This window comes from Dryas octopetala, chromosome 3, assembly GCF_963921425.1.
Source record: "Dryas octopetala chromosome 3, drDryOcto1.1, whole genome shotgun sequence".
In the NCBI taxonomy this organism is placed as follows: Eukaryota; Viridiplantae; Streptophyta; class Magnoliopsida; order Rosales; family Rosaceae; genus Dryas; species Dryas octopetala.
The window spans coordinates 3,177,835-3,189,412 of NC_141368.1; the positions used below are offsets into that span (position 1 = coordinate 3,177,835).

At 38.4% G+C, this 11,578-nt stretch overlaps 2 protein-coding genes across 2 annotated transcripts; one reads left to right on the plus strand and one right to left on the minus strand.

Moving 5' to 3' along the window:
* Positions 1-1,884: 1,884 nt before the first annotated feature.
* Positions 1,885-4,078, plus strand: QWRF7 (QWRF motif protein (DUF566)). The gene is made up of 5 exons (XM_086234856.1): positions 1,885-2,520; positions 2,617-2,853; positions 2,989-3,078; positions 3,168-3,263; positions 4,019-4,078. The coding sequence occupies exons 1-5, from the start codon at positions 1,885-1,887 to the stop codon at positions 4,076-4,078; spliced, it is 1,119 nt and encodes a 372-aa protein (XP_086090982.1).
* A 1,551-nt stretch (positions 4,079-5,629) lies between these two features.
* PXY (Leucine-rich repeat protein kinase family protein) lies at positions 5,630-10,109 on the minus strand. The gene is made up of 2 exons (XM_086236301.1): positions 7,186-10,109; positions 5,630-6,237 (listed from the first exon to the last, which is right to left on the minus strand). Exons 1-2 carry the CDS (start codon positions 9,863-9,865, stop codon positions 5,813-5,815), a joined length of 3,105 nt encoding a protein of 1,034 aa, XP_086092427.1. The 5' UTR covers positions 9,866-10,109; the 3' UTR covers positions 5,630-5,812.
* Positions 10,110-11,578: the final 1,469 nt, after the last annotated feature.

The following is an 11,578-nucleotide window of genomic DNA, read 5'->3' on the forward strand; positions in this document are numbered from 1 at the left end:
TATATATATATATTCATACTTAATTAGACGACATAACATATAGTAGCTATCCGATAAGATAACATTACTTTTTAAGCCTATTATCATTTTAACGCTATGATTTATTACAATTTTAACTTAAAAATTAATAGTATCAGTAAATTGAATATTATATGATAGTGATTAATTAGGTAGAATAAAAAAAGTGTGACACAATAGTGTTATTCTACTTTAAATATTGATAAATGAATTACATTTTCAAACCATTACTAGTTAATTAGTCTAGTTTCATACTGTTTTATTATTGCCTACCTTCATCCTTCCTTGGTTATAGAAGCCAACAAAATAAGGAGAAACAAACAAAGAAAAGAAAAAGATAAACCTATAAAATTGAGTTGCGGTTACTTATGGAAAACAATATAGCATTAATGATTTGCGATCACTTATGGAAAACAATATAATATTACTTGTTCCGCACTTCATAGATAAATACGATATATACATAGTAATGTTATCTCGTCAAATGTTCATGTTATTTTATACTGTGAATAAGATTAAGTATGGCACAATAACATACTAAATTGTCTAGTAAAATCACATTTTTTTATATATATATGCATACATGTGTTTGCGGTTCGTTAATTCTAGTTCTGATTATGAGTTTTTTTGATGTGATGATAGATTTTAGTTTTAACTTTAATTCTATGATACTGTTACATCGTTATGTTGTAATATCTATTACATATAATATTATGTGTGTTGGTGTATTTAATATGTGCTAGATTATGTATTTGTAGTGATTTATTATTTTAGCAAAGAAAAATTTTAAAAAATATATCAAGATAGATGTCCATGAAGATTAGGTAGGGATGAGGACGGCCCTAACTAGCATAAATTATCATCCATACAACAATTAGGTCAAGTTAAAAAAAAAATTAATAAACCAATATAGAAAGTTGAAACAGTCATATCAGATATAGTAATTAATTAATAACTTTAATTTCCAAATGCACGTCAAAGGAGGCGAAATGTCATTAACATTTCTATTGAAGGAAGCAAGGGGTCAAAAATGAAATGGCCTAATTACATGTTTTTTACTTAATACATGTTTGCTTCATTAGTAATAGTGGGTTGGAAAGATGCCAAAATAACAACCCAATAAGAACTTAAGAAGTGAGTTTGCTGACTTGCTGAGGTCAGTTGCACTCGACAGAAGCTTTGCTCAATTAGATCTTGCAGGCTATTTAATCTCTCTAGTCGACATGAACACCAACCAGAGAGGGAGGGGGAGGGAGGGGGCTAAGCTATATCCAATTAACTTAAACATTCTACTTAACCATTGATTGTGGTTAATATTAGAAAACTCTGGAACTTTACGTAAATTCGTAATTTGTGTGACTAAAATGTAAGACAGCTTAGTTGTTAATTATGGGGTAGCTAGGAGCCTATGAATCTATGATAGTTGTAACTTTGTATTAAGCAGCAAACCTAATTACAAGTTACGTACAAGATTAATTCTTGATGGGTTAAGCCCTTTTGGACTAGTGATCCCAATGGTGAGTCATGGGCCGGAAAAAAAGTACATAGATTCAAAAGTCCATTTGGTTTTTTTTTTAGCAGGGAGCAAAAGGTCAATACATTTGTTTGTTTTATATTGGTGGGAGCGTTGACAAAGACAGAAACCTTTTGGCTTGGTGAACATACTGACCCACATGACATGATCTCAACTTCAATTTTATGCTCAAAACGTGCTATCATCAACTTCCTCCAATGCACTATGTACTTGTTTATTAAAACAAAACTATATAAACACCTATATATACCTGCGGCCTAGAAATTAGCATATTCTCGATAGACCATCTCAAACCCACTCCAAAATACTCCAAGAAATTCAAGACAACAAGCATGGAAAACACATATGCACGCAAGCCTGCAGCTGCGTCCACACAATCTCCTCGCCTTCTACGAAGCAGAAGCGGAAGCTCTTCATCCCTAACCTTACCACCAAACAATTCAATATGCTCACCAAGCAACAGCCAAAGCCAAAGATTCACCCCTCGCTCAAGATCAAATGCAAAATCAAGAACCAACAATGGGGAAGAAAAAGTGGTAACCCAAAAGAAGGGTCAAGAAAATAGAGAAGGTAATACAAATAATAATAGTACTAGTTTCTGTAAGTCGTTGCAGCGTGGGAGTACTAGTCCACGTACTAGTAGTTTTGGTGCAACAAAGGGGTCTCCTTCAGCATGGGCATTGTCTCCCGGCCGATCTTTGGCGTGCAAGGGAGTGGCACCGGAGTCCCCGGCGGCTTCTACAAGAGTAGTGAGGGCTAAACCTATTACTAGTAGTGGCGGCGCCGGCGGTGGTGGGGTTGGTGTCAGTGGGATTTTAAACAAGTATTTTAGGCTGCACAAGAAAGTGTCACCAATACAACAAGAGGACTTCCATCGCTTTCGCGTTTTGCATAATCGGTTGCTTCAGTGGAGGTTTGCCAATGCTAGAGCTCAGGCTGCCATGTTTGTTACACAGAGGCTTGCAGAGGTACTAAAATTAAGTAATTAAATTTTATGTTATAATTAATTATAAAGTCGATCAATTACATGTTTATTTTGAATATTTGCTTCCTTTTTTTCTTAGGATAAATTGTTCAGTGTGTGGGTTAGGATCTTGAAAGTGAGAAACAACATTCTACATAAGAAAATTCAAGTGCAAAAGCTCAAGCATGAGATCAAGCTCTATCAAATTTTGAACCCACAAATTTTGCTACTGAATGAATGGACGAAATTGGAGAGAAGAAATCAAGAATCTGTGAGTAGGTTGGTGAGAAAATTGTCAGGAATTTCAAACACAATCCCTTTGGTCCATGATGCTAAGGTATGTATGGTTGATGATATATAATTTCAATTTTTGGTAAAAAAAAAAAAAAAATTCTTAAAATCATTATAAATGAATTCAGATATTATAGTTTACAAAAAATAATTCATTAATTTATTTATTTGCTCCGGACAGGCAGATGTAGAGTCTGTATCCGAAGCTTTAATCACGGCCATGGGTGTCATGGAAGGTATTCAATTAATGGTCGCTGAAGTGCTCCCGCAGGTTAATTAGTACTAATTAATTAGCCATATTGTATATTAAGTAATAATTAATTAACCATTAATTAATATAATTTTGTGTTATTTTATCAGCTCGAAAAGCTACTTTTCATGGTGACGGAGCTTGTAATCACGCAGAAACAACAGAAAGACTTGGAGAAAAATATAAACTCAGTTGTTGCACTTGTGGTGAGTTATAATTTGTTGCTGTCGAACTCATGCAAATACTCTGTGATTTTTCTAGTGACAAATATATGTTATTATATATATATTTATATTTTTTTTTAACTGTGGCTAAAGGTTTTCGCAAGGGGTAAGTGGGTAACTATCAAACTTCACATAATTATGGACATGTGGTATAAAGCCCGAATTAACACAATATCACAGGAATGGAGGAAAGCCCAAGTATAATGTTTGTTGCTGGACTAAGGCCCGTTTAAAATTTAATTAAAAAAAGTAGCCGATTTTTTTTCAGATTTCTTTGTATGATTGTATGAATGTGCAAATTAATCATGCGTTTAGAAACAAAAATATTTTCCGACAAAAAAAAAAGAAACAAAAATATTTATATTATCTTAGTGGGATGAAAATATCTTCTCACCATTAATATGTATATGTTTTTGGGTAATTCAAGAAATAAAGTATATTCACATTGCATGTGGTATCACCGTATCACTCATTCCCCTTATCTATGACACACGTAATTCTTCACTTATAAAAAAATCATATAAGCTCAATTAATATAATTTTTGTAATCTTGGGCTGAATGTTTTCAAGCCCCTTTGGGCTTTTGGATCTTTATTTACAAATATATATAGTAGTTTTTTTAGTGAGATTTTAGGAAAATTGTTGAGCTGGGGCCGCTGGGCATGACTTATAAGCTCAATTAACAGTTTAACACTAATCTATTGAAAATTTCAAATTATCTTATATTTTCTTAACAGGGGGAGGAGGCAAGTATAAGATCACATCTCATCCAAGTAGCCAAGGAATCAAAAAGCTGAAACATAAACACTACATGTGTATGTACTCCTTTATTTGTTTTACCAGTGCATTATTTTATCTTCTATTATCATTTCCCATAAAATAATTAGACTAAATCTGTAATTTCCTCTATAGTTTAAACTAGGGGTGTGTTTCGGCCGGATCGGATCGAAAATAGGGTGTTCCAGTTCCAATCCAAAAAATTTTGGAATGGAATTTATGTTCCAATTTCCATTCCAAAAAATTGGAATTTCAACATCTCATTCCGATTCGGAATTTTCGGATAAACATTTGAAATTTTTGAATAAAAAATTGGAATTTTCACATTTTCATAATATTTTTTTTCATAATAGTTTGGTCTCCTAAAGCGCATCAACGAAACTCTCTGCTGACAAAATTCTACATTTTGTCGGTTCAACTCACTTGTTAAAAAAAAGCTTTTGTCGGCCACCTCAATCAGCTATTAGCTATTGTATCTTTTCGTCGGCATCAAATTTTTAGGCGCGAACTAATCCCATTAATGTATGGTATATATTATATATGTTATAAGAGAAATAAATTATGTATGTTATAAGCGAAATAAATTATGTATGGTATATATTATGTATGTTATAAGATAAATAAATTATGTATGATATATATTGTGTATGTTTAATGGTATATATTATATATTATAACACACATAATATATAAGAGAAATAAATGTCACTATGAATGTATAATAGGCTTAATAGCACATATCTTAGAGGTGGGGGATTAATCTTTGGACCTCATCCAACATTGTTATAATAAATGTCACTAGTAGATACATGTTACTCATATATATATCATGTTTGAAATTTTGAATATAATTAATAAGCTTAAATATTTAGTAATTAGTAATTACAATTGGTGAGATATTTCAGTTGGAACAAGTGTAGAATTGCCCCATATCTTCAATTCCCCTCCCTAATAAAAAAAAAATAGTAATTACATTTACGAAAAAATGTGGGTGTTTGTGTTACCAACTTACCATTTATGTTATTATGATACACATATATTTATAATGTACATATATTTATATTAATAGTATTATTCATTTTTTAAAAAATATATGTTATATGTATCATACTAAATAAATGATAAAATATATAATATTAATATAAATATAGAATAAATTGGCATAATTTCGGAAATATTGGATCGAAATGCTTTCGGAACATTTCGGAATTTTTCGGATCGGAATTGGAATTTACATAAACATTTTAATTCCAATCCAATTTTTTTTGGAATTTTCGGAATTCGGCATTTTCGGATTCGGAATAAAATTAAAAATTTTCGGATAGAAATCGGTCGGATTCGGATTTTCCAATCCAAATCACACCCCTAGTATAAACTATTACTTAATCGGTACTCTTTCTTTTTTGTTGAAACTTTAATTGGTACTTTCACCATCTAATAGACTAAAACTGGCTCTTCTTTCATGCTTATAATTCTTCCAACCTTTTCACTCCACTATTGCCTATTGGAAACACTATAACTCACCAGTCCATGACAATAACACTAGCTAAAGTAACACCCTTTAATTTATACACAGTACGTCAACAACCCAAAATCAAAATATTAGAACAATAACACTTAGAAAATTCCATTGAAATAAAGCAAAATAATAAAATCGCTTCTCCTATACCAATCCCCCACCAATTGAAAAAAAAAAAAAAAAAACCCAAAAAGAAGAAGAAAAAAAACCCCTCAAGGATTTAAAGTTAATCCTATTAACATTCCAGTGATGGCTTTTGTGGCAAAGGAATATCATCAGCTCCACCCCCAGCAATCACATTGTCATGACCACCAACACCAGCAGCAAGTAACTTTCTCTTGGGCTTGGCTTCAAGAAGCATCAACACCACGTCCCTCATGGAGGGTCGGTCTGCTGGGTTCCGGCTGGTGCAGAGCAAAGCAATTCTGAGCATTTGCATCATCTCCTCCCTCACCGGCGCACAACCTGCCCCGGCATTCTTGTCCAGAATATCGTTGATTCCATCTTTGGTCTTGATTTTAGTCCGAACCCAGTCCACAATGCTATTCCCATCCCCAAATTCGGCGTCCACCGATCTTTTACCACTTAAAATCTCCAGTAGCACTACCCCAAAGCTGTAAATGTCACTCTTTTCATCAACTTGGAGGGTATAAGCATATTCTGCAAAAACAAAACGAATCAAAAAGGTTAGAACAATGCCTTATTGATCTTGGTAATCAAATGTCACCAAAACAACATGTACAAACGAAAAAGAGAACCTCCACTCCTATTTTTACCAAAAAAAAAAAAAAAAAAGCTTTCCTTATCACGAATGTCCTATTTTCTTGTCACATAATATATATATTACATAAAGTTTTTAACCCATTGCACTTAATGTGTTCACAATGAGCGCACTCACATATGCACTGTGGTGTTGACGACATTTGAAATGAAAATTGCATGGCCCAAAGTTGGTCTGGTGGACAAAAATGTCAACCTCTCTTTTCCCCTCTCTTGCTTTATGATTGATTTAATGTATGAACAATGACATGTATATCAGTATATGTATATGAACCGACATGGTAAGAGTTTTTAATATACTTAATTGCAATACATAGAAATAGATCCAAAGGAGAAAACAAAAATGGTACACTTTTTGACTAAATGGACCGACCACTGCCCATTTGGATTATGTACTCATTAAAATTTGGATTTGGCAAGTGATTAGTGCTCTTTAATGATAAAGAAAAAGACGTCCACACTCTATGAATGACAATGTATTTTACTACTTAAGTTGATTGGTAACTTAGCTGGAAAGTTTAGCAATATTTGCAAAGAGACAAATTGCTATGCTATGCTAACCTTAACATGCAAACATTCCCTGCCTCATTCACCCATCCTCTAGATTTCGTCATCCATCCAACAAAATGAACTTTTTTTTTTTTTGGCCAAGAAACAAAATGAACTTTAATAAAGAATTCAAACAAACCCATAACGAACAAAGACATAGTACCAATCACTTCACTAACGTACGCCGGAGGTCAACCCTATCCACCGATGCATTTTAGCAACACATAGAATGAATTAAACGAAAAATTAAAAATGGAAAAGGAAAAAAGATCAACGCACCTGGCGCAATGTAGCCATAGGATCCGGCGATCACAGACATGGACTCATCGCTCTGGATCAGCTTGGCCACCCCGAAATCCGCCACTCTGGCCTCCATCTCACCGTCCAACAAAATATTACTCGGCTTGAGATCGCGGTGCACGATCACTGGATCACAGTCGTGGTGAAGATAGCAAATCCCCTGAGCCACACCGAGCGCAATCTTGTACCTCGTAACCCAATCCGCGACCAAATTCTGGGCCTTGTTTTTGCCATGCAATAAATCGTCTAAATTCCCGTTGGGCATGTACTCGTAGAGCAGCATGGTGCAGTCCCTGTTGCAGCAGCACCCTAACAATCTCACTATGTTCCTGTGCCTCACGTTCCCCAACACCTCCACCTCAGCCAAGACCCCTCTCCGCCGTCGGATCACGAGGTTCTCCTTCTGTTTGCTCCACAGCTTCTTCACCGCTATGATCTCGCCACCTGGCATCTCCGCTCTGTATACCGTTCCCGTGGACCCCATCCCTATGATCTTATCGCTCATCGACAAGCACTCCAACACATCATCCGCCGTGAAATTCAACCGCTGGAAAGCAGTTAACTTCCACGGTCCGATCTGCTGACTCTCGTCCATCCGACGGCTGTAGTTCGCATGGAAGCACCGGGTCCCCGCAACGAGCACAAATAGTCCGATTCCAAACGCGGCCGCCATAATCCACACGATGGCGCCAGCTGTCCGCTTCGGCTGCTCGTGCTCGTGAACCTCCACGGCTCCAGTCGACAACGTGTCAGCCGCACAAGGCTTCGCCAAAACGCCGCCGCATAAGCCCTCATTTCCCGAAAACGACGTCGGATGGAGGTTCGGGAATATTGAACCGGACGCGGGGATCGGTCCGGTTAACAAATTAAACGAAACGTTAAAGCTCTCCAACGTACTGCAATTTTCGAAGTTTGAAGGAATCGTACCGGAGAGGAAGTTATGCGAGAGGTCGATGTCGGTTATGGAGGGCAAAACGGAGATTTCCCAGGGTATAATGCCTGTGAGTGAATTACGGCTGAGATTCAAGCATATGAGCTTCTCACAGTGACCAATGTCCCAGGGAATGGTACCGTTAAAACCGTTATGTTGCAGTTCGATCTTGTACAAGCTTCTGCAGCCGAGGAAGTCTGGGATATTGCCTGTGAGCTCGCTGGAGCTGGCGGAGAAGATTTGGAGACTGGTTGCGTTCCAAATGTTCGATGGAAGGTTTGTGTGAAGTGGGTTCTGGGAAATGTTCAAGTACTCGAGGTTCACGGCATTGCCGAGATCTTCAGGAATTGAACCGGTGAAGTTGTTGTTACTCACGTCGACGAAGGTCAGGTTGGGCAAGAATCCGAGACCCAGAGGAATGGAGCCGTTGATGTAGTTGTTTTGGATGCGGAAGCGTAGCAAGGAAGTGCAATTTGATAAAGTGTTTGGGAGGTGGCTGACGAACCTGTTGGAGAAGAGTATGAGCTTGTTGAGCTTGTTGCCATGGCAGAGATTTGGAGGGATTGGACCGGTGAGAGAATTGGAGGAGACGTCGATTCGAACTAGCTTCCCGTTGAGGCCTAACTTTTGAGGGAGGACTCCAGTGAGTGAATTGTTCCATAGAAGCAAGTTATCCAAGTTGGGTAGCTCTCCGATTTGCTCTGGTATTTCACCCACTAGAAAGTTGTTCATTAAGCTCAACCTGGTTAGCTCTTTCAGTGTTGCAATTGGTGGTGGGATAGAACCCGAAAGCTGATTATTGGATAAATCGAGCGCCTTGAGAGCTTTCAAGTTTCCAAGGCTTTCTGGGATGTTGCCTGAGAACCGATTCGAGAAGAGTAACAATGTGTCCACCATGGTTAAATTGCCAAGCTCTGGTGGGAGAGACCCCGAAAGATGGGCATTGGAGATGTCCAAGTATGTGAGATTCAGCAGCAATGTTAAATCTAAAGGAAGCCCACCCGTTAACTCGTTGTACCCGATCTCCATGCGCGTAAGCTCTGATAACTGTCCCAGTTGAGGTGGTATGGAGCCTTTAAGCGCATTTCCGGCCAAGTAAAGAAACTTCAATTTCGGAAAACTTCCATAAACTTCTGGAATGTTACCTTCGAAGTAGCTTCCGCCGAGGTTGAGATGCTCCAGGAACCAGAGTCGGGTAAATTCTTGAGGCAGGGGACCAGTGAAGCTGTTGCTGTAAGCATCGAAGACCCTCAAGAACTTGAGCTTGGAAATACCAGGTGGGAAAGCTGAGTTGAAGTCGTTGTGGCTTATATCGAGGATTCTGAGCTCGGCGAGTTCGAAAATGGCGGGTTGGAGAGGTCCATTAAAGCCGTTACTGCTCAAATTCAGGTGAATTAAGGTCGACAAGTAGCGGATTTGAGGTGGGATTTTCCCGGAAAGATTGCGGTAAGAGAGGTCGAGGGTGATGATTTGGGATGAGTTGGTCTGGCATTTGATGCCAGACCATGAACACCAAACTGGGGGTTGAGAATTAGTGGGGACGACCCAGTCATGGAAGGTAGAGAGAGGATCTTTGAGGGAGGCCTTGAGGGAGAGCAGAGCAATGAGTTGGAGAGAGAGAGAAGGAGGAGGAGAACAGAGGATTGTGGATGTTTGGAGAAAGAAGAAGAAGAAGAAAGTGAGGAGGAGGAGGAGAAAGAAAGGGAAAGAAGAAAAATAGGGTTTCATGGTTTTGGGGGTGTGGGGGTGTTGGGTGAGACAGTGTTGGTGTTGAGGATAGTGGTAAATTTAAGGGAAGCAAGGTTTTGATGACTGAGAGAAGTATTGCTTTTAGGGAGTGCTGGGTGCAGAGGGTGTTTCATCATCATCATTATTTTGCTTCAGTGGGATTTCTTGGTGGGCTTCAAAGAAAGAAAGAGAGAGATTAGAGAGAGAAGCTACTTCTTCTTCTACCTCAAAATCCCTGTTCTACCTGAAATATAAACTTGGCTCCAGTGGCGCTCTCTCTCTCTCTCTCTCTCTCTCTCTCTCTCTCTCTCTCTCTCTCTCTCTCTCTCTCATTTCTCTTTCCTTGTTTCTTTCTCTCACCTCAGTATTCTACCTTTGTCTGATATCCACCTATACTTTTGGTTTTATTGGATTTCTTTTTCCTTTTCTTTTGCTTCTACTTTTCATCATTCCTTGTTTCCTTTATCTTTGCCTAACAAATTGATAAATATGAATGAATAGTAGTAAGTAGTGACAAATGTCTCTCAGACTCTCACAGGATCCAAGAAAGTCATTTCAATTTCCCACCATATTCCAGAACCATTATTTAAACTATTTTGCCTTTTTTTTTTTTTTTTTTTTTTTTCTTTTCCAACCTTTGTATTTTGGGTTAAATTGGTGGTTTATTTGCACATTTACCCCCTGACTTATAAATTTTTTCTCATTTTGCCCCCTCACATTTATTTGTCTCATATAACCCCTTGAACTTTTATGTTGTTTCCCATATTGCCAAATTTCGTCAACTCCGTCAACACCACCATTAAAAATGCTGACGTGGTGTCTACGTAACGGGGTAATTTCGTCCTTTCAGCCACAGAGGACCAATCTTTGCCATGTTTGTGCCATGTGGTAATTTGTGAGACCCAATATACCATGTTGGCAACCTTCACACATTTTTTTATTTAAAAATATAAACCTTAAATTTTAATTAAATAAAAACTTTTAATTAAAAAATAAATTTTTTTCTAGATTGTGGGTTTGAGGTGGGGCTGGGGGGGGGGGGGGAGGCAGAGGAAAGGGTGTGGGAGGGGCTGCGTGGGGGAGGGGGAGGGGCTGGGCTGCGTGGGGCGGATCGGGGTAGAGTGAGGGCGGGGTTGGGTTGGGATGAGGTTGGATGGGGCTAGGCGGGGGAGGGGTTGGGCCGAGCTAGGGCTAGGCGGGGGCTGGGCTGTGTAGGGCAGATCGATGGTGGGGCAGATTGGGGGAGGGTGAGGCTGGGTGGGGTGAGGCTGGGGCTTGGCTGCGTGGAGTTGGGGCTGGGTGGGTATGGATGGCATGTGCAGGGAGAGAGAGAGAGAGAGAGAGAGAGAGAGAGAGAGAGAGAGAGAGAGAGAGAGAGAGGGGAGGAGGGCATGTGCAGTGGGTGGAGAGGGAGGGGTGGCCGGCCTGCGCAATGGGTGGGGAGGGAGGGGTTTGGTTTTTTTTGTTAATTTAATTGAATTGTAAATATTTTATTTAATTTAAAGTTTTATTATTTTATTAATTTAAATATTGTTTTAAATATACTTTACGGTTGAAATAACAAAATTACGCTTTCACGTTAGCATTTCTAACAATGGTGTTGATAGAGTTGACGAAGGGCAATATGGGAAACAACATAAAAGTTCAAGGGTTATATGAGATAAATAAATGTGAGGGGGACAAAGTGAAAAAAAATCTATAAGTCAGAGAGTA